The sequence below is a fragment of the Mauremys reevesii genome, linkage group 3 (assembly GCF_016161935.1).
Source record: "Mauremys reevesii isolate NIE-2019 linkage group 3, ASM1616193v1, whole genome shotgun sequence".
NCBI classification, from domain to species: Eukaryota; Metazoa; Chordata; order Testudines; family Geoemydidae; genus Mauremys; species Mauremys reevesii.
The window spans coordinates 39,262,360-39,288,048 of record NC_052625.1 but is presented as its reverse complement, the minus strand read 5'-3'; the positions used below and the strand labels follow the sequence as shown (position 1 = coordinate 39,288,048).

The 25,689-nt window shown below is 42.9% G+C and overlaps 1 protein-coding gene across 1 annotated transcript in view; it reads right to left on the bottom strand.

The window, feature by feature from the left end:
* The window catches only part of CAMKMT (calmodulin-lysine N-methyltransferase), a 352,032-nt gene that overhangs the window by 325,698 nt on the left and 645 nt on the right, over window positions 1–25,689 (bottom strand). Inside the window, exon 2 of the mRNA XM_039529504.1 lies at window positions 13,447–13,619. Within this exon, the coding sequence (XP_039385438.1) occupies window positions 13,447–13,619 (173 nt within the window). The remainder of the gene's footprint in view (window positions 1–13,446; window positions 13,620–25,689) is intronic.

Genomic DNA, 25,689 nt, shown 5'->3' with positions numbered 1-25,689 from the left:
CAGTACAGAATATCTGCAAAGATACAACCAAGGATCTTCAGCTCCAAAAATACAGACCCTTGCTGCTTGCATTGAAAGAGTACTTCCATTAGCTGGCAGCAGCAGTAGGCTCTTATTCTCTGTGGACCAGTCACTAGGGCCAGGTGACATGCTGATTAAGTGTTTCAATACAATACACCTTTTTCAAAACATTGGGAAAGTAGAAGTACACCCTTTTAACCATTATAAATTGGTGTGTCATGCATAATAAGCACAAATAAGTTTTTAAAGATGTCCGTATCTCTTACCATCAAAGGAACAGAAAATGTGAGTCACAATTAAAAACACTATATACTGAGTGTGGCAAACTGAAACTAACGGTGGTTAGAACAAATATATCTGCATAAACTGATTTTGGAATTAGAGCAGCCCTCAGTCTCTTCCTTGGTTCGCACATGCACTACCTTTTTCACCTGCTGAAGCTGATATCCTTGCTCTGCTCTTCTGATTGAACCCCATCCTTAATTCCTTGGGCAGTTTCAATCCATCCCATTCTCTCTCTCACACACACACTCCTTCCTATGCTTCCCCATCGTCATTTCCTAAAAATACATTTTTTAGGTTTGCGAGTTGGGTGCAGTCAGCAGAGTCAGGAAAACTTAATTTTTCAACAAGTGGAACCAAATATTTATGAATGATTCAAAAAAATCTAAACCCTTCAGACAAATCAAATCAAGAGACACTATACATTACCATGATCTCAACAAAATCCCAACTACAACTCCATTAAACATCCTCAGGAGAATTCATCAAAGCAGTGAATTCCTGTACACCACAGCATGCAAACAAAATGTATGGCACTAAGGGTACGTCTACACTACGGGATTATTCCGAATTTACATAAACCGGTTTAACAAAACAGATTGTATAAAATCGAGTGTGCGCGGCCACACTAAACACATTAAATCGGTGGTGTGCGTCCACGGTCCGAGGCTAGCGTCGATTTCTGGAGCATTGCACTGTGGGTAGCTATTCCGTAGCTATCCCATAGTTCCCGCAGCCTCCCCCCCCCCTTTGAATTTCCGGGTTGAGATCCCAGTGCCTGATGCGGCAAAAATCATTGTCGCGGGTGGTTCTGGGTAAATGTCGTCAGTCACTCCTTCCGCTGGGAAAGCAACGGCAGACAAGCATTTCATGCCTTTTTTTCCCTGGATTGCCCTGGAAGATGCCATAGCATGGCAATCATGGAGCCTGTTTCGCCTTTTGTGACTGTCACCGTATGTGTACTAGATGCCGCTCACAGAGGCGATTCAGCAGTGCTACACAGCTGCATGCTTTTGCTTTTGCATGATAGCAGAGATGGTTATCAGCCATATTGTACCATCTACCATACCATAAATTGGTAATAAGATGGGCATGGCTACCAGTCCTTTTGCACTGTTCCATTTGCTGCTGTCATAAGTGCCCCTGGCTGCTCTTTGCCAGGGGCGCAAAAGCCAAAATTGGGAATGACTCCCTGAGTCAATCCCTCCTTTTTGGTATCTAAAAATAGAATCAGTCCTGCCTAGAATATGGACAAGTGTTCTAGAGAACCACTGTATCAGAGAACCAGAGAGCACAGCTGCTCTGTGTCAGATCCTGCATAGATTATGAGCTGTATGCTATTCACAGGGGGTGCTCCTGCAACAACCCCACCTGTTCATTCCATTCTTCCCCAGCCTTCCTGGGCTACCATAGCATTGTCCCCCCACTTGTGTGATGAAGTAATAAAGAATGCAGGAATACTTGTTAGTGAGAAATGAGTGGAAGGCAGCCTCCAGTTGCTATGATAGTCCACATAGGACATTAAGGAGTGTGGAGGAGAGGAGCCCAGCATCCTGCTGCTAGTCCAGGGGCAATTGAATCTTTTCTTTACACATGAAGGGTGGGGGCTGATGAAGCTCAGCCCCCTGTTGCTATGATGATGATGGTTATCAGCCATATTGTACCATCTACCAGGAAAAATTAGGACCAGGCGCCCTTGATCGACCTGACCGATGCTAGTACGCATGGTTACCAGTCCTTTTGCACTGCCCCATGTGCCAATAGGCTGATGATGACGATGGGTATCAGTCTTATTGTACCATCAGCCACCCATGGCGGGGGGGGGAGCAAGGATGTTGGTGTTGAGTGCTGCACCATCGCGTCTATCTGCAGCATTCAGTAAAGATAGGGTGACATGTAAAAGAGTCAAGACAGGATTGTTTTCCCTTTCACTTCTGGGGGTGGGTGGGGGGGTGCGTAAATTGCCTAGCTATGCCCTGACCCACCGCGGACACTGTGTTTGACCCTAGAAGCATTTGGAGCTCAGCCAAGAATGCAAATGCTTTTCAGAGACTGCAGGAACTGTGGGATAGCTTGAGTCCTCCAGTCCATGAGCGTCCATTTGATTCTTTGGCTTTCCATTACACTTGCCACGCAGCAGTGCGCTGAGTCCCTGCTATGGCATCTGTCTGGAGATATTTAAAAAATGATTTTGAATTTCGTCTTCTGTAACGGAGCGCTGATAGAACAGATTTGCCTGCCCTTACAGCGATCACGTCCGCATCGTCCATGCTGGAGCTCTTTCTTTATTTTGATTTTTAACTGCATCACCACCCGTGCTGATCGGAGCTCCACGCTGGGCAAACAGAAAATATTCAAAAGTTCGCGGGGCTTTTCCTGTCTACCTGGCCACTGCATCCGAGTTCAGATTGCTGTCCAGAGCGGTCAGTGGTGCACTGTGGGATACCGCCCGCAGGCCAATACCGTCGATCTGCGGCCACACTAACCCCAATCCGATATGTTAATACCGATATTAGCGCTACTCCTCTCATTAGGGAGGAGTACAGAAACCGGTTTAAAGAGCCCTTTATACCAATATAAAGGGCCTCTTAGTGTGGACGGGTGTGGCATTAAATCGGTTTTACGCTCCTAAAACCGGTTTAAACGCGTAGTGTAGACCAGGCCTAAGAGCAGTGGTGAGCTGCAGCCGGTTCGCACCGGTTCGCGCAAACCAGTTGTTAAATTTAGAAACCCTTTTAGAACCGGTTGTAAAGGGCTTTTAAATTTAACAAAGGCTCCAGCAGCTCCCTGCCCTGCCCCCGGTCCCAGCTCACCTGGCTCCAGCTTTGCCTCCTACTCTGAAGGCTCTCCCTCCGGGCTTCCCGCCAATCAGCTGTTCGCGTGGGAAGCCTGGGAGGGCTGAGAAGGAAGCAGCAGCTTCCTGCAGGTGAGCTGGAGCGGGGGGAGAGCACCAGGAGAGCTCTAGGCACCGCGCGTCCCCGGCCAGGCGGCGCGGCTCCAGGCAGGCCCCCAGCTCTGACCCTGACCCCGGCCCTGACTCTGGCCAGGCGAGCGGCGCGGCTCCGGGCCGGCCCCCGGCTCTGACCCCGGCCGGGTGGGCGGCGCGGCTCCGGGCCGGACCCCGACGCCAACCCGGACCTGACTCTGGCCGGGCGGGCGGTGCGGCTCTGACCCCGGACCCGACTCTGAGCAGCGCGGCTCCGCGCCAGCCCCCGGCTCTGACTCTGGCCGGCCAGGCGGCGCGGCTCCGGGCCGGCCCCCGACTCCGGCCGGGCGGTGCGGCTCCGGGCCGGACCCCAATGCCGACCCGGACCCCGGCCCCGACTCTGGCCGGGCAGGCGGCGCGGCTCCGGGTGGGCGGCGCGGCTCTGACCCCGGCCCCGACTCTGGCCAGCACGGCTCCGCGCCAGCCCCTGGCTCTGACTCTGGCCGGCCGGGCAGCGCGGCTCCGGGCCGGACCCCGACTCCGGCCGGGCAGTGAGGCTCCAGGCCGGACCCAGACGGCCCCCATCTCCAGGCAGCACGGTAAGGGGGACAGGGAGCAGGGAGAGGGTGTTGGATAGAGGGCGGGGGGTGGATTAGGGTTGGGACTGGGGGTGGTCAGAGGGCAGGAACAGGGCAATTGACTGGGGGCAAGGGTCCTGGGGGGGCAGTCAGGAAGGACCAGGGGTTGGATGGGGTGGTGGGAGGCAGTTAGGGGTAGGGGTTCCAGGGGCAGTCGAGAAAGAGAGAAGGGGTGGTAGGATGGAGCGGGGGTCCTGGGGGGCCATCAGGAATAAGAGGAGGGGTTGGATGGGGTGGCAGGGGGCAGTTAAGGGACAGGGAAGGGGGTGGATAGGGCAGGGGTCCTGGGGGGCGGGGTAGGAGTCCCGGGGGGGGGGTCACCCTCGTGGGGTGAAGAGGAGGGAACTGGTTATTAATATTTTGGCAGCTCATCACTGACTAAGAGTCATCTGAGATATACTGGAGTTTTGCATATCACAGCTTGGGTTCAAGAGATCCAAAGGTCTTGCCCCTGGCCAAAATCAGCCCTGAGTGTTAAATGGGTGAAAGAAAAAACAAAAACAAAAAAAACAAGGAAACTTAGGGATTTTTTGTTTGTTTGTTTGTTTGTTTGACTGGGGTTTTGTTACTTAATTTTTATTCTTATTTCTTTTCTGAGTCAATTCTTGCAGCAGAGGGTTGTTGCACTGATGAATCACAGTCTAAGACAAACTCAGTCTTGACCTCTTTCCTATTCTACTCTTCGGCAAGTACAGTCAAGAATGCCAGCTTATTAATTCAGTAGTCATGGCAGCAAACAGGAGTCGGAAACAAAGAATGGAAGACAGCTCAGCTATCATCTTTCTCTGAACATGTGTGTTAATGAATGAGGAACACATCCAATTCCACCTTTCCCATTATAATATAGTTAACTTACTCTTCCATAAACATGAGATTCTTGCACTCTTAAAATGGGGTAACTTCTGAAAGAAAAATGAACCTTGGATGCAACTACAAATATCTACATACTTCAACCTGTAGAGAAGACACAGCAGTAATCAGCAGAGGATGGGTATGGATATCATTCATGTTCTATACAAACATGCTCCATGGAGATAGAGAAGATAAGGAAAATGACATTTCTTTCTGTCAAAAAGAGCCTTTCTAGTCTTTCAATAATGCAGTAAATACAGGCTTCTAAACTGATACAGGAAGCTTGGGAACATCGATACATAATATTTTTTACTACTTGAAAGAGATGGGAGAAATCCAAAGATATCAGCATTTACAATACTTGTTCTTTTTCCAAGAGATTTTCCTTTTTGAAGGAACACTGTTGCAAGAATGTTTATTTTTAAAAGCTTAAATCTTTTGCACTTAGAGAACTGTAGATTGATAACAGAATCACAGAAAGTATGCATACCCATAAACAAAAATATATATTAAAATAATTTTTAAATGGTTAAATGTCAAGGTTCAACGGGTTACATGAGCCAAATAGGTATCCTTAAAAAAATGAAAATCCATCCCAAATGAAGCCAGTAAAAAGGAATACAAAAAGTGGCAAGTATCATGCATTATAAAAATTAGGAAAATTACGAGGGAATTTGAAGAACAAATAGCCACATACATGAAAATAAATTCTTTAAGCACATCAGAAGCAGAAAGTTTACAAGAGACTCAGTGGACCAACTGGACTACAAGACAGTTAATGAACTAATGAGAATAAGGACACTGCAAAGAAGTTATACGATTTCTTTTCATCAGTCTTCACAGAGCATTTTGGGGAGATACTTCCCCTAGATCTAGTCTTTTCACGTAATAAAGATGAAGTACTGTCAGAGAATGAAGTTTCAAAAGAGCTAGTGCTGGAACAAGTTAAAGCCATAAAACACCAGGATCAGATGGTATTTATCCAAGAGGACTTAAGAATGAATAAGCTGAGTTGTTATAAAACCTCAACAAAGTCCCATTTTTCTAGTTCTGGCAGGCACCCCAAGATGCACCTTGAGAAAAATTCCAGAATACATCAAGCCAGGCAGCAGAAAATTGCACCATGGGATATCTGCCCAGAATGCTGCATGGTTACACTGAAGAAGCAAAGTGCTATGTGGGACATAATGATTAACAAGAGAAGTACCTCAAGACAGCACAGCAAAGCGGTAAGGACACACTTTAGTTCTATACAGTTAATTCTGTGAAATTAGAGTGAACAAACTGATTTAACAACCACATGTAGACAAGCCCTCAGGGTACAATATTCAGATTTACAACACACATGGTATTGTCTTGAGTACAGCACTTAGTGTACACTTAAATCACAGAAAGAAGTGGAGCAAACAATGTTTTCAATGTATTTCTCTTTGTCTTAACCAAAAAACATTCCTAATTGTCAACTATGGATATAACTTCAAATACTTAAAATTAAACTATTTTAGAAACGGGAAGGGAAAGTATCTGAAAAAATATTTAAGAGTGAAAAGCACCTTCTCTCCACAACACACAGAAAACTCAACTGCCAAAATGCAGTTTAAAAAAAAGTTTAACAAGTCAACAAACAAGGGCATGAAGACAAAAGGGGTTCAGAAGGACCAGAAAAAGATTAGCAGTACTCTGTAACTGTACAACAAAAAGTTTCCCCATTTTCCACATGCATAAGTCCTTGGTTTAATCAGTGGAGAAGAAAATAAAGTTATTATCTTACAGATATACTAAACGTAAAGCACCAAGAACGCTAAGGAAATCTACTGCGAAATAATATTTCCACATAGGAATCAAGAGAAAAAACAAACGATTGACGTGGACTATTATGAAGCTAGAGTTCTGGAAGTAACAGAAAGGAAGAGCAGAAAAGGGTGAAGAATTACTTCTATGTATAGTTTGCTTAACTAGCAAAGGATTACCTATAACTTGCTAAATATCAGGATCAATTGACAAAGAGGACTGACAAATCTCAGAAGGACTATCATCTCAAAATTCCATATCAAACAAACATTTGGTTTCTTTGTAAATCAGAAAAAAAATCTTCTCTTCAATTTGAACCACAATTTAGCATGGTAAAGAAATGGCAACAGCTTCTTTGTCCATGTACTCTTTTTTCAAATATATAAATCTTGGAGCAGTCTCGGCTGGCTGAAGGATACCTGAGTTAGATACCTTTGCCAAATCATTTTTTAAAATCTGCTTTCCTTTGGATGAAATTTGCTTCTGCAAGGGTGGCATGTATAAGGATCCCTTCACTACTTAAGCCACATATTGCCCCTCACTGAGCAGTAGCGGGATGGGAGGAAGTCATCATTTGTAATTTAGTCATATCACATGCCTCAGATTTACACCCTTTCCCTTTATATCTACATCCCTAAAACTTTCAGTAGGAATTCAAAAGCTCTCAACAGAAATTTCAAAACCCATTCCTAAGGCAATTTTCAACAAGTCCTTTGAAAAGAGAGAAATGTCAAGCCCCTCAATTCTGGACAAAAGGTCCAGAATCCTCTGATAATTTATTTTCATACTATTTTCTACAAGTTCACGGGTGGGGGGGGGAATATTATCTTTTACAAATGGCAATTAACATTCTTTGCAGAGATTCAACCTTTTCTGTGAAGTTGAGATTATTCTTTCTAGATTTGCATTTTAATATTTAGAGCAAATTACTGATCAATGGAAACAATTCTGCCAGAAAAGTAACTCTTTTTTCTCTACTTGCTTAAAACCAGCCAGAAATTTAACAGTAAACACAGACTGTAAAAGTGAAAAAGTCAGTATCATTAAACTTACTAATTAAAAAAATGATTCTGTTTGAAAGATAGATATAATGGCATATGGGAAAAGTAATATCTTCAGAGCCCATAATGTCTCACCTCCAGAACTATTCAATGTAAAATTAAAATTTAAGAATAAATTTCCCTTTCCATAAGAATAAGTCAATTTGGAAACATGGCATTAAACCGTGCACTTATTACTATATGTTTTGTAAAATATCAGCAAAAACTATTATTTATATATAAAAAAAAATCTTCCAGTAAAGCTATTGAAGTTGAATACTCAAAAAGAAAAAGAAAAGCTGCTAAAAACTAGCAGCTTGATAAAGACACAACTAAGAATAGAAAAAGTTTTCTACTTTAGTTGAAAGAACTACTTTACTTGACTGCTCACTCCTGTCCCTATAATAGCTGCAAGAGATGAGACTGGGAGACAGGTTTCAAAGTAGTACACAGCCCTGAAGTCCTGTTCAACTCCAAATTTAAAGGCCAGATAGCATCTATGACGAAAAAAAATTCTTCTTTCATAGCTAGCTTGCTAGAAAACTTCATCCCACCCCTTCCTCCCGATGAGTATCAAGCCCCGGTGCTGCACGTACACCTCTACCTCAATAGAACGCTGTCCTCGGGAGCCAAAAAATCTTACTGCGTTATAGGTGAAACCGTGCTATGTTGAATTTGCTTTGATCCACCGGCGTGCGCAGCCCCACCCACCCCCAGAGCACTGCTTTACCGCGTTATATCCAAATTTGTGTTATATCGGGTGGCGTTATATCGAGGTAGTGGTGTATTTGTTACCCACAGACTAGATCACTGTAACTCACTGCATTTGAAACTGAATGTGAAATTAACTGGAAAGACTTCAGTTTGTGCAGAGTACACCTGCCCACCTTAGCCATGGACTAGGCTTCCATAAACACACTGCCCTATGCACTGGTCCCTCCACTGACTCCCAGTCTAATCTGCCGCCAACTCAATGCCTCAATTCCAATCTTCATAATGAACCAGTTCCCAGATAAACTAGAGACAGCATCTTCAGTTATAAAAATGCCAAGACAGTTACATTCTACTAGGACAATCCAGATCACAAAGCCCAGGATGAACTGTGTGAAAGCCCAAGATGCGGCACTCATCTGAAGGGATCCAGCTGTAGAACTAACTTCCAGCACAGATTAGACTAAACCAGAGTCTGACCACATTTAGGTCAGGCTGCAAGGGCTTCCCCTTTGACAGAGCTTTTCCACCACAAGCAGAATAATATTAGCAACTCCACTTACTTTACCACCACATCCCACATCACTCCCATCCAACACACACCCCAAAAAATCCTACCCTAAGTGTTCTTTCCTGAAGTCAGGAAAGGAAGAAGAGCTGAATATTTCATGAAGGACCTCACTATGACAATCTATTTATTTGGGAGGCACTCAAATACTAAAAGGGATGGAGTCCAGTACAAAAACACGAAGACAGTCAGGAAAGGTGGGTGCACAGGAATAAGCCCTGAAGTAGTAACAATGCAGACAAACAGAATTTTATCAAAAAGAAAAGAAAAGAAAAGAAACCCACACAACACCCCACACGCACTGACATCACACACACATCTTTACACTGAGAATAAACATGAGTAATTTCAATGCGGAGGATAATTCTTTTAAAAAGTTACATGCCTGAAAAGTGGCTTACTACTATAATGCCATTTTTATTACAATACAATAATTTATTTAAAAGTAACACTGAAAGGAAAACTGTCAGACACCACGTTCAATTAAGAATTCAACCAGAGCAGTACAAGTATTTGAGACACAGTGTGTAACAGGAACCCAGCCTTTGAAACGTAGCCATTTAAAGCTTTTAGGAACGATTTTTTGCTATGAAAAGAAAAGCAACTGTGGTGGAAGAGGGGGGAGGGGAAATGCAAAGCAGTGGCACATGGCAGGGGATAATTCTACTACAGCTGATCATGCCTGGACAGAATAGGATGACTTGGGCTATGTTCTTATACTTCACTACACAGATAGACACTATGGGTTATACTTAGCATTTCCCATGTCATGATGTGTATAATTTGCTTTGTGCAGAATCCCATGATATGGTAGCAATTTCATCTTGATAGCCCTGATAAGTCTGTGCTTGGAAGTGCCAAAGCTTTTTCATTGGCTAGCCATCTAGAATTACTCTCTCAAGCTCATTTTAAGGTTGGGTCATTTTATATTTTGTGTTCAACCCTGCAAATGTTTGCTGGATCAGGTCCTAATGTCCCCTGGGCAAAAAGAAACAATGAACCTGAAGAAACAGCTATAGGAAGATAGGAATCTGTAGAGTGACAGAGACACGATGGATGATACAGGAGCAGTGTTAACCAACTCCAGAAATATCCACATGCAGCCCTTCCTCACAATCAGGGATGCTGGGGGCTCACGGTAGTCAAGTGAGAGGGAGACCTCAGAAGGTTGGCTAAGAATATGTGGGACTCCCAGCATGGGAAAAGTGCCCCTCTTGGAAGAAAAGGTAAGAAAAGGGAATTGGAAAAAGAGGAACCTTTCTTGGGGGAAAAGATATGAAAACGAGAGCTAGGAGACCCTGAATGAAGGGGGAAGGGAAAGAGAGAGAGGTACGATGACGCTCTGTGGCAGCTGACAAGTACCTATGATGCTGTTGTGCTGTGCACAGCAGCGATTGTCCTGAGTCTTTAGCAGCCCCTTGTTGGCTGCTCTTCTGCCACTTCCAGGCAGCCACCTTCCAGCTCTGTACCCTGCAGCTGCCTCCTGCTAAAAATCCAGAGCTCTGTGCTCTGCACACAAAGGGAATATGGTTTACATACCATGTCAAAGTTGGACTCTGAGGTGGAGAAGGGCCAGAATGGGGGGAAGAAGGAAATTTCAGTAAGGAATTTTCAAATAAGCCAGGAGTCTGGGGACTGCTGGAGGATTCTACTTCCCTCTGCTTTTCTCTCCTTCCCTTCTAAAGGATCTAAGCTACAATTTACTAGAGTAAGTATGACACCCTGCAGTAGAAGCGAGCCTAGTAGCCTTCACACCTCCAGCTGTCTCTGGAAAAACATTTCATATGTTGGCAACTATGGGAAACCTCCTCCCCTGGCCTGTGGGAGATCAGTTAGCAGTGACAACTCTCAGGAGAAGAGCAAATAGGTATCACATTGAAATGTTATCAGTGCTTTGCTCTCCCAAACTGAGCACCCAATCTCGGCTTTGTATTGGGAGAATAATAATTTGTAAAGTTATGAATCAAGCTCCTGTCAGACGTCTGGAAGATCACTCCAATCTATACATGACAAAAAGATTCTGCTGAAGCCACCACTCTAAATAGAATAGTCTCCAAGATCTTTCGTACAACAACTCCAGCTAGGTCATAGCATATCTGAATACACAATTTGATCCATTTTGATAGCCCTTGAACTGATATAGCTTGGCCTTTAGACTTTTTGCCAAAAGCCGAAAACAACCTGGTGAACTTTCTTAAGTATTTAGTCCTGTCAAGATAATAGCTGACAACCCTTTAAATATACAGGATGTTCAATGGGTTTTCCCAAGAAGATCCTAAGGCTTGGGGGGAAATATGTAGATGAAAATTTAGTGAAAATTTTAGATAGGGTCACAGCATTACATTATTCTTATAAAAAGCAGCATACAGTGGTTCCGCCATCAAAGCCTGCAGTCCTGCAACTCTCCTAGCTGATGTTATTGCCATGAGAGAAAAAAACCTTCAATAAAAAGTGCAATAAAGACATCACAAGCCAGCACTAAAGGCATGACTGTATTACAACATATGGGAGAGAACTGGTTGTTATAACCACTCAAACCAGTGGAAAGACAGAAATTAGGAAAAACTATACACTAGTAAATAAATAAATAATAATAATACCAACTAGCTCTTATATAGCAATGTGTGTTTTCCATTAGCTTTCCTCCCCCTGCTTTTTCTTCCTTTCTCTTACCTGTTTCACAGATGTGGAAACTGAGGCAGAGAGCGGGGAACTGACTTGGCTAAGGTCAGCCAGCAGGCCAATGGCTGTGCCAGGAGTAGAACCCAAGTTTCCTGAATCTCAGTCCAGTGATCTATCCACTACTTGATTCAAGTTCAAGTTCTATAATGCCTGAGTCAAAGGATGAGTGCACACACTCCACCCCCAATGATCAGCTGCTCTAAAACAATCTGTGGTAGGCAGCAGTGCACACAAGTCTCACAGCAGAGCCCTATTAGTTTGTTTATCCTTTTAATAAAAATCCTCTCTCATAGGGAAGGCAGGCACACCAATTACCAAAGAAATTTCTACTAAACTGCTCTTTGCTGGAGGTATTTACATTTTGTTCCTGGAAAAATATTCTGGGAGTTTAGAGACTCCCTCTCCCTCTCCCTCACACACACACTCTCTCTCTTTGAAATAACAAGTGTGAGCTATTCCATGCAAACTGGTTCAGTCCAAAGGCAAAACAACTGGATCAAAATATTTTTTTTAGCCCTAGGGATAAGTCATCTCTGGTAGGCATCATTTAATATTACCCAGAGAAGAATAAAACCTGCCAGGAAATCATCCCAACATTCCTATATGGAATTCTGAAAGCCCCCTCCAGCACAAAATAGTGCTTCATTGATTTACATTGGCCAATCTGAAAGGTATGCAAAAGATTTTTAAAAAAAAGTAAACTAGAGTTTTACAATGTATTTACTTCTAATAAATTAAAGTGTAATTAACATAAGTAAAGATATGTGTCTGTTTACAGTATAAGATTTTTAAGTAACTAATAATTTTATTAGTGAAGAAAATACCGTTTACCAAATATAAAATATCATTTGAAGTGATGATACAGAAGAAGGTGCAAGTATAAGCACATGAATATCAAATTTGAGAATCGGGCAAGCCTGATGCTTCTCTGACACTGTTCTATGCTGGCACAAATGTGACTTGGGTTTGGGAACAACCTTAAAACTCATGCCTGAAACTAGCGAAGTCTAGTAGACATGAAGTAGTGACAGTCTTACAGAGCTGATGGTGGAGAGCAAAGGAAATGGAATGAAGAAGCATTAAGAAATGAATCTCTAGCACTCCCTGATGGTTCCCTGAAACAGATGGCATGCAGGGTAAATATTGTATTTGCTGTGATTACATTGCTAACAGCAGTAAAACACTCTATTCAATGGGTAAGACTTATTGAGGCTATATAGCACTGCTGAATATAAAAATGGAAAATTAACAAAAATTGGGTAGTCTCTTTGGGCTCAAGTTTAAGATTGAGAGTAATTTGATATTTGGCTTTATACCTAGCTGCTATTTTAAGATAACCAGCATGCATTTTTCTGTAAACTAGCAAAATGTCATAGTTAATGAAGGTCACTTGTTTGTATAGATCTTAGTTCCCAAGAGCGACTTCAATTTAAAGGTCCAAGTCAAACAGAAATGAGTTTTATAATTTCAATGAGTCAGGCTCTCCAGAATATTCTCCTCTGTGCATGGAACACAAAATCCTAAACCCTCAGCAGGTCTAATTAGGGGCTTTACAACAAGCAACACTTCAGGGATGCTTAAGTTACTGTTTCACTGATGCCTGTTGAGGCGAGTACAAGTTACAGGTGTGTAGAAAATCAAACAAGGAGGAGAAAGCAGTGAAGTGGGAGGGGAGAAAAGCGATTTGAATTCCACTGTGCTCAGTCCACGCCTATTTTACTGAAGCTTTCTAGCTTTGGCAACTCAATGAGAACCAATGAAAACTGGAGAGGTTGCTTAACACAATGATCAACTAAAAATCAGCTCTTACACAGTTTACAAGTAAACTATTTCTAGATACACATAAATATTGGTAGAATAAAGCATGAGTTTTAGATTTGATTCCTGTGCAAGAGTTGAGAAGTACTTGAATCTTAAAACTGGAATGACAGTTACCTTAAAGAGACACTATACTCAGGATAAAAGACACTTGTGTATTGAACCCAAGTCCCAGTTTCCTCTTCTGTAATCCTTTTGCAGGCTTCTGCTGAAAAGAGATTGAACGATGCAAACCTTCTTATAGATGCTTGTCGAAGATGCACATCCTCCAAGTGTTTTTTCTTCAGAACCTTTGAAATTAAGAATAAAGTGTTAAAGATTAAGTATACAACTCACAAGAAAATATCCAATCTGGAGAGGTAAGTCTGGAATCAATGGGAATAGCTAAGCAACAAGTAAAATTGGTCTTCAAATGCAAAGCAAGAGCAAGGCAGCACTGCAGTCTGGTTCTTCAGCACTGAAAAGAGACTGTAAATATGGCAGTTTTAATGGTATGCTGATTATATGATGTTTCAATACTTCCAAAGCAAATGTGGTCACTTTACAAATAAACAAAGATTGCTTTTCTAACTGCCAGTTCAGGAAACTCATCCTGGGATCTGAAAGTCAAACTGGGTCCTTTCCTTTTCCCACATCATCACTGTTACAAAATCTTTTACAGACCAAATTCTGCCTTGAGTGACTTCTGAGCAATACACTGCCTTCAAAGGGTTTCCACAGCTATAAATAAATTCCTATAAATGGAATTAAATGGAACTTAATAAACAAGTGGAAAAGGAGCAAAAAGGGGGAAAAGAAGAAAAAAGTATATTAATTTACCAAAGTAAATGGATATTGCTCTGAATACTCAACAGTTCTATTATTTGGCTGTAATCAGGTGCCATTTTTATATGCTGAATTTTCAGACTAGAACTACACAAAGTAAAATGATAACACACACCTCAACTAAGTCAATAATCTTCTGCAGAACGTTGTAGTGAAATCTTGCTCATTGGGCTTGTCTATAGTAGGAAAAATATGGACCAGCAATTCTCCATTGGTGTATCTTAACCTGTTAAGCAATGTTATAAGCTGCAGCAGTGTCAGGCTGCAGGCATTTTTACAATAGCATTGTCTAATGATGCACTGAGGACACTAGTTGGTAGTGCACTGTCTACACTACAGCTTCTACCGCTTTTACTGACAAAGACTGGGGAAGTTCATCAGCAAATTACAGATCCCAGTTTTCCCAATACAGACGTGCCTGCTCTAAAACATAAACGGAGTGTGAAGGCTGCCACAAATGAGACAGTAGAATTAAAACATAAATTTTACTTTATCAGTGTTAATACCTTCTTCATATGAGGTAACAGTGTGTAATACTTAAAGAGAAAAAATAATCAGAACAGCTTAACAGCTAAAGAAAACTGTCAAGACTGGTTTTCAGAAAAGTCTAGATTTTCTGGGAAAGCAAAAGCAAACCATTACTAACAAAATGAGAAAACAGTATGAAAACACTGCTCTGTTTTCCATTCTTTGGTCTAATCATTCTGTAAAATACATTCTCTAAGCTAGCTGAACACCCACTTCTTGAAGACACTTTTTAACGATAAATTGTGCCTTCTCATCAAACTGGAACTAAAATCAAGCAGAACTCTGAAAATCAAAAACACAATGGAAGGACAGATTTTTTAAGAATCTGGAAGTAATTAAGGAAAATGTAGACTAGAGGGAGAACATGAGGTATTGTTATATTTCACCCATGTATTTTTCAAAAGACTCCAGGTTTCTTTTCTTAAGTCAACTCCTGGAAGCATCAAAATTGTGTTACAAGTCACAAAGATATAGTATCGCTATTGTATAACTGTAGACAAAAACAAAGCTATCTAGAACTAGTTATGATAACATTTTGAAAAAAGACAGTCTTCTCTGTTTTCATGATGCCCTCCAAGTGAACTTCAAGGCTCACTTACTTACCATATAATGCCATTCTAAATTAATACCCTCCCCGGGAATAATATAACTAGCACTCTATAGAGCAAAGCAAATGAGAAATGGTCACTAAGGAAACGGACAAATACAAGAAAGAAAAAAGTTGATCCAGAGCTATAATCTATATTTGATTACTCCACTGTAGAAAGTGGATAAACGCTTAAAATTTGGCTGGAAACAGTTTAAGTAATATGGCTTTTAAAATGACCACTGAAAAAAAGGCTACAATAATAAACCTCATTTATGTCAAACTAAAAAAATATGCTTCTGGGTGCATATATAATAAAACAAAATTCTTACAAAATAAATCATGAAATTACTCATCCAATCATATGAATGAACAAAAAAATTTTACTTAAGTGACAAGTTTAAAAAAAATGAGACTTCTTTTTAAAATACTTATCGTTAGAATAACTAACCTGAGATTGCAGAAAGTAATTTTTTAGTATGTTTACTCTGTGGATTTGACAACATTTTGTTTATAGTTAGTTTCCTGTTTCCCGGTTTAGTCAGGAAGTCATTTTCCCCTTTTTGTCTGTGCGAGTCTTTCACACAAGAACAAGACAGATAAAAACATTTTATAAAATAGAAAATTATTGTAAACTCCGCAAAAATTGGCAGGGGGACTTAAGGACAAGTGTAGTACTTAAAACTAGTTTTAATTTTTTTTAAAACACTGACTGATTTCAAGTTAATACTTCCCCCTAACTCCTGAGAAAGAGAAGGATGAGTGAAGTACAGTAATATCTTTTATTGGACCAACTTCAAGCAGAAATTGATCCAGTAAAAGATATTACCTCACCCACTTTGTCTCTCTAATATCCTGAGTCCCACCCGACTACAACACCACTGCCCCTAATGCCTTATTTACTCTACCTTTCCTTAAAAAGACCCAGAGAACACACAAGCCTTGCAGATCAAAAGATTCCTCTCAAGCAGGCTGATAGGGAAAATGAGAATCTTTGCATGAGTACCTCAGCTGATCTCACCCGCCTCAGCTAGATCTAGTCAAAATTTTTCCATTGAAAAAATGTGGTTTTATTGAAAAGGAAAGAAGGGGAATAAGGGGATAAACAAAAATTCCAACTTTTGAAAATAATTCTTGGAAAATTTTGAAAAATGTTCTATTTTGAGCCTTGCAAAATTGAAACAACTTCAACCCTCTCTATCCCCATCACACAAGAAGAGCGGTACCTCAGCTCAGCAGACAAAAGCAAGCCTCAGTATGGGCTTTCTATGTTTTAAACACCACCCTGTATTTCACCTTGTAAGAGATTGGAGGCCACTGCATACTACACAGGACAGGAACAAATATTTCCTTCCTAGATACACCACGAATCAAGTGAGCCATATTCTGCACTAGTTGAATCTTCTGGAGGTCTTCAGGTGTAGCCCATATAGAATGCATAAAGTAATCCAATCCAAAGGTAACAAAGCTATGAATAGCTTTATCTAAAGCTTTGTAGCCAACATAAATGGTGACTGACCGCTGGCCAAGTGCAATCCTGGCCACATCTGCTATGTAGGCTTCCAGAAACAGGAGAAACTAATGACAAATTGCAGGCATGCCCCACCACTCTAAGTAACCTCTGTCTCATTCAAACTGAGTTTTCACCCAACTAGACTTCATCCAAGACCTAATATTCCCAGGGCATCAGTCCAATACCATGCTTAAGCTGAAGTCTATGTCACTTAAGAGCTATGCTGGGTTAACTCCTGGGAAAGTTGCTCAACCAAACCAACTGGACCAGATGGAAATATAGAGTGGAGTGACACCCCCATACTAAAGAAAATGCAATTCATAACGCCTCACTAGACCTGATTAAATAATATTCATCAACATGTTTGATTAATTTTGTTGCATTTTTCTAACACAGTGCCTAATTATTTTTCATCAATCTCTTCTCCTCATTAATTCTCACAACAACTTCACACCATGAACGTAAGTGGTGACAGAACTGAGTCCGATGGAATGCACCATAACACAGTCCTCCGAGTAGATGAGCAGCTGCCCACAACTGCTCCCTAGGATGTCTTCGAATGAAAATAACTGAATAACTCCATCTACTCCTGCTAGTGTCCCTGGTTGCCAATGTCACCTCATAATGGATGCTATCAAAGACAGTGGTCAGATCTAAAAGAATCACTGGAACATCCAATATCTCCCTCCATCAGCAAACAGAGTCTATCAAACAACAGCACTGAGGCAGTTTCACCCATACACAAACCTAAACCAAATTCACAGGGCTAAAGAGGATCCCAGTGCTCCTGGACCTACCTTGCTACAACCTCCTCCTAAAAGAAATATCTGAGACAGTGCAATAATTGAAGCATTTGAAGGGATCATTTACTGGACATGCAAGATATGGGCCAGTAAAGGCCCTGCAGCATCACCCAACCTGTTCTTGGGTATTTTCTCAAATCAGGGCCACATCCATGATAAATTCAAGTTTAATACCATCCATCATAGCCTGTCATCATACATTAAACAGCATGATACGAAAATTAATGAGGAAATCCTGAAGAGACAAGCTGGGTGAGGCAGTATCTTTTATTGGACCAACTTTTGAGCTTACAGAACTCTTATGTAAGCTCAAAAGCTTGTCTTTCTCACCAACAAAAGTTGGTCCAGTAAAAGATATTACCTCACCCACCTTGTCTCTCTAATATCCTGGGACCGACATGGCTACACCACCACTGCAAACAACTGAAGAAATCCTGACAGACTGAAGAGAGACCATTAGTGACAGCTAGCTCCCAGTTTGGGATTAGCGGGAAACCACAACTTTCTCCCTACTGCTCTGTGCTAAGACAATTCAGTCCTGAAGAATGGTGTTCTGTTTGGTTATAAGTAAGGCTGCATGTCTGTCACAGAAATAACGGATTCTGTGACCTCCGTGACTTCTGCAGCGGCCAGCAGCAGCAGTTTGGGTATGGGAGGTGGCTCAGAGTTGAGGGAGGGAGTTGGGGTGCGGGACAGTGCTTACCTCGGGGGGGAGGGGCTCTCTACCTGTCTCCCACCAGCATGTCCCTGCAGCTCCTAGGCGGAAGAGCTAGGGGGCTCTGCATGCTGCCTGCGTCCGCAAGTGCCACCCCTGCAGCTCCCATTGGCTGCAATTCCCGGCCAATGGGAGCTACAGAGCCAGCGCTTGTGGCGGGAGCAGCGCGCAGCGCCCCCCTAGCCGCCCCTCCCCCCACAAGCTGCAGGGACATGCCGGTCAGAGGTGGGTAGGGAACCTGCCAGCCCTGCCAACTCTCCCCTGCCCAGCACGGATCCCAGGCCGTGCCACCGCCCACCCCCACCCCCAGCATGGGTCCGGGCCAGACACCACCATCCACAACCTCCCTCCCACCAGCACGGGTCCTGGGCCACACAACCCCAGCACCTGAGGAGCCCCTGGCCTGCCCCCACCCCCCAGAGTACCCATGGCCCCCCAGCCCAAGTTTTTGTCAGGGATATATAGTAAAAGTCATGGACAGGTCATGGGCCATGAATTTTTGTTTACTGCCTGTGACCTGTCCACAACTTTTACTAAAAATACCCGTAACTAAAACATAGCCTTAATTATAAACCACTGTTTTAGACTAACAACAAAAATGAAGACGCCTTCCTTTCCCCCCTATGTTAAATCAGACCATTCTTTCCAAGATGAACTGCTCTGTCCTTCAGACACTGAGATAATGCAACGTATGGTAGTGAAAGGCTGCAGCAGTGGAGAAAGACCATTTTTTGCAACCAGGTAGACTATGTTTGAAAATGTCTGACACTCATTTAAATTATGTCTACACTTACGGTAGCATGTATAGTTCAGACACTGCACTCCTAGCTAGCATGGGCATAAATAGCAGTGAAGATGTGGAAGGCACTGCTTGGGCATGTAGAGAGCCAGGTATACCCTGGGGGTTCGCAGCTGTTCAAACATAATCCACATGATTGTAAAAAATGGTCTGTTGGCCAATCTGGACATCACCTTCTCCTGAGTTTACCTGTATTGTAGAAGTACCGCTATTGGCTACCGATACAGGGTTTGCATGGCGGGGGGGGGGGGGGGGGAGGAGCGACAGTCCCATTGGGGGCATCGGGGCTCCCCTGAAACCGGTTTGCACATGCCATCTGAGAACCACTGCTCAAAATGCTTTGTTTAAGGAGAATATGAAGGAAGATTGTCCCCATCTCGCTCTCTGTGATTCATGGATTTATCTGAACATTATTGGTAAAGAGTGCAGAACAGATTTTTTCTTCAGATGGACCAGTAAGATTAAATTGATCTTTGTTCATTGGACCATGTAAAACTTATAGAAGAACTAATAAAGAACATGAAGAAGCAAGAAATCTGCAGAGGAAAAGGTCACAGATAGATACAGGTTGAGGAGGGAACATAAGCCTTCTCCCCACACACAGAGAAATGCATCACCCCAGACACTGCTGCTGCGTTCTCTGCAGTTTTTTGTGTTTTAAGTGGGAACATGACACAATTAACAGGCAGTACAATTAAAACAAATTAAAGGAAATATTTCTGTGTGTAGTGCCAGCCAACATAATTTACTGCAAAAGGAATTTACAGGTTTGATTTTCTTACCTGTAAGTCTGAATTTCCTATTATGGATCTCCTTCTTTAACATAAATTATAATTATAGGAATTTTGTCCAATAAAACTGAATGGAGGCAGGGGAGGGTTGGCTGTTTTCTGTGTTTGTTGTGGGACGGGAGGGTAAAAACAGACTAAAGGCTCCTCCAGCTGGCAGGTTTGCTCACTGAACCAACCAAACCTTCCCCATACAAAAACTTCCAAAGCTGAGGAGGTATAACACTAGAACAATAATTACCATGAACAAACTGAACAAATACTCAGAATTGTAGTGTGGATGTAATTACTGTGACATATTAGCCCCGTTTGGCATTCCCTCTTGTCTTAACTTAAAAGGACAACAACAGAGAATCTCACAGTAAACCAAACATATCCATAACACAATACTATCATATGGGCAGTCTTTCCAGGGCCACTGCTCCAAATTAGGGGAAATCAAAATTACACATTAAAAAAAAGTTAAAATTAAGACCCCAATCCTATGCAGATGTATAATTTTAGACAGCTGACTAATCACACTGAAGTCAACTGAACTACTCACATGTTTAAAATGAAGAACCTTGGGAGGGATTCACTAGAGCAGGGGTCCCCAAACTTTTCAGGGTTGCGCCTCCCCCTTACCTCTGTCTGTGCCCCACCCCCACCCAGGAGTGGGGCCATAGTCCCGGGCAGATAACACAGACAGGGTTAAGGGGGCCGAGGCTGGTGCCACACTGGGAGTGGGTCTGGGGCCGGGAGCAGGGAGCAGGGACAGAGCCGTGGCCAGGGGCCGAGCCACAACCAAGCTGTAGTGGAGACTGGCAGCTGGGCCCACGGCCAGGTGTGGCTCCGCTCCCAGCCCTGCCCCACCTCCAGACTGCAGCCAGGGGGCAAGGAGGCAGAGGCAGGGGTGGAGCTGTAGCTGAGCCGTGGTGGGGGCCAGCAGCGGAGTCACATGGAGGCTGTGGACGGGGCCAGGAGCGGGGGCTAGGACTGAAGCAAAGCTGGAGGCAGGACTGGGTGGACATCCATCTCCGCTCCCACCTCCAGGGGACTGGCCTGAGCCTGCTGACCTCCGCTCCAAACGTTCTCCACACCCTGCTATGGGAGCTCGCCCCACAGTTTGGGGACCTCTGCACTAGAGGATTCAGACTCCCTGGCACCTAATGGAATTCACAACCCTGAGTCAGGCTCCCAGACTCCCTATTCAATGCATGGGGAGAGTTAGGCACCTAATGGGATTCACAAAAGCCAGCATGCTGAGCAGGGAATTGCCTAAGATAGCCAACAGAAATGCTGCAGATCTGTGTGCCCTAAGTGCCACCCTCAAAAAGACTTAGGCACCTAATTCCAGGCCAGAGAGAAGCACCTATCTCCAGATGGGATTCACAGCCTTGAACCCCCTCCTGGAGTTAGGTGCCTAAGCCAGGTGACTGTTTTTTCAAGAAACATGGTAGTAGTGATATCTCTGAATCTGTTGGAGCTGTTGTATTGTGTATAAATAACTATAGATTCATTGGAGCAGAGAAGCTGGAATATGAGTCTCCAATCTGAGTGCCCAAACCATGAGGCTATATAGTCACTCCCTCTCTCTGGCCCAATTAATATTTAATCATTTATATACAGTGGAAGAGCTTCAAAAGGAGAGATTCAAAAAGACCCACCCCAGCATACTCTATAGCCCAGGGGTTAGGGCACTCTCCTGGGTGATGGGAGACCCAAATTCAAATGCCTGTTCTATATAAGGCAATGAGGGAAACTGAACCGAAGTCTCCCACAAACTGAGTGCAGTAACCACTGGCTAAAGGTATCAGGGGGATGGGAGTGGCACCATCTCCTCCTCATCCTCTCACATGGATATAGGCATACTCTAAGCGCATATACCAGCTTGAGTCCTGAAGGCTAGATAGCCAGGGAATGCCTAGTTTATGAATCCTGCAGGGGGGGAAATTTAAAGGCAGAAACTCAAGCACCTCATGACTTTAGGTGCCTACCTTTAGGCGACAGCTGAGCGAGGGTTTTGTGAATATCAGCATTGTCTAAATCAGGGGTAGGCAACCTATGGCACGTGTGCCGAAGAACTCACACTGCCCAGGTCCTGGCCAGCGGTCCGGGGGGGGCGGGGAGGGGAGGTCTGCATTTTAATTTAATTTTAAATGAAGCTTCTTAAACATTTTTTAAATCTTATGTACTTTACTTACAACAATAGTTTAGTTATATATTATAGACTTATTGAAAGAGACCCTCTAAAAACGTTAAAATGTATTAGTGGCACACGAAACCTTAAATCTGAGTGAATAAATGAAGGCTCAGCACACCACTTCTGAAAGGTTGCCAACCACTGGTCTAAATGTTGGACTTAGGCACCCTGAGGGGTAGTTAGGTGTTTAAACCGCCTTTGTGAATTCCACCTCTAGTGTAAATATTTGCAAGATCAGGGCCTTAATATTGCTTTTCTCCTGCACTAGTTCCACTCTTCTGGGCAGAAGTTCTGCTGTAATTTAGGAGAGGAAGCAAACAGTGACCATCATCCACCAAGCACGTACTAGTAGGGAAAACATTCAGATAATTGACAAAGGAAATAAAGGGAGAACTGAGCTAAAAAAAATGAACCTTTCATAAATTAGAACGGATGTGAAATTAAAGAAATGATGTGAAGACTTTTCAGTTACCTTGGGGCTCTAAAATAATTATGTGCAGATTTTTAACACTGAGGATTAAATAACCACAGGAAGAGTTTTAGGAAAGGTGTGGTAAATTCTTCAACACTTGAACTCTTTAAATTAAAATTGGATGTCTTTCCAGAAGATATACCTAGTTAAACCAGAAGTTTTTAGGTTCAGTGCAGGGATTCCTGGGTAAAGTTCTAAGGCCTGTATTATGAGTCAGACTACATTATCTCATAACTTCTCTTTCTTGATTTAAAATCTATGAATTTACTTCACTCTGAAATACTGGAAGGTGTTGGTGGCTGTTGCCACTCTTTTTACTGCTGCCCTGAGTGGAGCTGAATTCATGGAAGCAAGCAGCAGCAGCAGCGGGAAATTTTAAGAAAAAAAGATTGGTGTAGACACAGCCTGTGTGACAATTCAAATTTTGGTGGAGAGCAGAATGTAAGCACTGCTTCAAAACACCGCTTTCCTGTTGTCCACTTTGGTGATGCCAAGCCATTTACCAGCGAGGTGGAAGGCTGGCTTGCTCTGGCATGACAGTGATCTTGAAGAAGAGGTAGGCTACATCAGGTGTAAAATCCACTTCCAGGACAGAGACACATAGAGAGAGAGATCAGTGGTTCAAGCACCTGTGCTGAGAAGTAGGAGACCCCTATTTAAATCCTTTCCCCTCCTCTAGCAGAGAGGGGAGAATTGAACCTGCATGTCCCACACCCAGGCAAATGCTCTAACCATCTCCTCTCTGACCAGATTTTGGATGGGACCTGATCTGGTAGGTGACCTCTGAGCACACCTACTAACTAGATCAGACCCTGCATGCAATGTAGAGAGCTGAATGTCTATCTACCCCTGGCTTGTGAATTGCTCTGGGGCGTAGACAGCAAGGTGGACATCTCAGTTCCTAGAGTGAGGCAGCAGTATGCATGCCCAGAGCCAGAAACACAGGTGCTAGTGAACTTTTATTCTGAAAACTTAGGGGCCAAGTGGATTTGGGCACCTACAGGATTCAGCTGCAGTTTTGTAGATTGCAGTGGAGACAAAACTGGGATTTAGGCCCTTAAGTCTGGAGTTTAAGCACCTAAGTACCTTTGTGGATCCCACCCATACTGCCTTTAGGCCCCAATCCTGCAAACACTTATGCATATGCTTAACTTTAGGCACAAAAGTAATGCCATTGAACAATATGGGACTGCTTGTTCAACTAAGCTCAATTTTGCAAACCCTTAAACATAAGTAATTTTACACTTCGGCCCCAGACCTACAAACACTTAACCTTGTCCTTAACATTACCTATGTGAGCAGTCCTACTGAACTCAGTGGCATTATTCATGTGTGTTAGGCACATCTTAAAGTGTTTGCAGGACTGGGCTCTACTTGTATATACAGAGATGGAAATTGACTATACATAAGGTGTTGTCAAATGCACAGATTAAACAAAATGAAAGATAATACCAAAAACCCCTCTCTTTCTCTAATGCCTTTCAGTTATACAGTAGCAATCTTGGGTCCCTATCCCAAAACAACTGGTTCCTCACAGGCTGACCCTCTGAGCCCATAGACTTCAATAGGGCTCCATGCAAGTGCAGGAGTCTGCCTGCACATAGCTAAATGCATTAGGCATCACATGCAACAATAATACACAAAATATTTTCAAAGAGACGTGTGAGTTTTAAAGCGACAAGTGTCCCTTTAACCATAAGACTCATCTACATCACGAGTATTGTGAGACTTTGTTAATTATCCACTTTAAGAGTTCAAAAATTACGATTCAGGTACCCAAAAATCATGAGATTTGTTTAGAGATCATGATACTTTTTTAAAAATCATATATTTTAGGTTGTTTTTATTTGTCTTCTGGGTTTTGAGCCTCTAGGAAACATTTAAGTCACGTTTTCAAATTTTTCTCCACAATCATGAGGACTAGAAACCTGCTTTTACAAAAACAAACAAACAAACACTGACATTCTCATCTATTCATATTATTTCTTTCATGAGAATTTGCAACACTGATTACCTTTAATGTATAGGAAAGCACTGAGTGATCCTTTAGGATGAAAAGTCCTTTCCATTCCACCTAACCTCTCCTTTTTTCCTCTCCTCCCCAACCCTCATCACCTCCTTCCCTCCTCTCCCTATTTTTGTATGTCTTTTCCTATTTTATTAGTGTTACACCCACTCCAACACATTATGTCTACGCAGTATTTTCTGATCTTGCAGCTTTGACAATCTGTAAAATTGCACAATTCCATAATTCCATTGGCAAGCCCAGGATACAGTATTTGAAAACATACAAGCTGTAGGTCATTTACCATTTTTGTCTCTTTATGAAAAATCAGTAACAATTAATAGAAAAATAGAAATGCCAGTTAATAGTACATATACTATTTTGAGGCATTAGTTCCCATTTGCTCAGAACTGTTGCTGCCTAAGGCCCTGAGCCTGCAATCTGCTCTGCATGGGCAGACACTGGCATCTGTGCAGAGCCGCAATGAAGTTGGGGCTGCCTGCAGGAATGGGCACTACGCACTAATGCCCATTGGTCCACCACTACAGATTAACTGAAAGTTAATTTTTAAGAGTTTCTCAGTTTATGGTGAAGGGTTTCACTGTTTGTATTTCAATGCCATTTTTAACATTCCACTCATTTGAATAGCTTGCAATAGCTCTGCAGTTCCCCAGTCATTGCAAATATACCACACCAAAATGTTGTGAAAACAAGCTAAGTGATTGCACAGTATTTTGTGGCTCTCAGGTGAAGCATGTTGCTATGGAAGTGCACAGTGTGTGTTCTGGGAGGTGCTTTAGTGGTCTCAGCACCAGGTCTGAAACACTTGAACTCTCTGTGCCCAGAAGCCTAGATCCCAGCGATGTTATCTTAGCCCTTCATCCTGGTGAATTGCAATTGAAAGCATTAAGGCATCTTTCAGCACAGCCCTTAAAAACTGCAGCCTTCGTTGTTGTGCCTGGACATTCAAGTGCCCCTGGAGAGCAGTCTCCTCCTAAGTGCAGGACTCGTCAACAGTGTGTGACCAAAGTCCCTCCCCCATACAGGCTGCTTTGCCATGGGACAATATCCTAGCTATCGCCCTCCACCCCAGAAGTGGCTGCATGTCAGTGGCCTGGTGCACAGGTTAGCAGGCTCTGTGGCA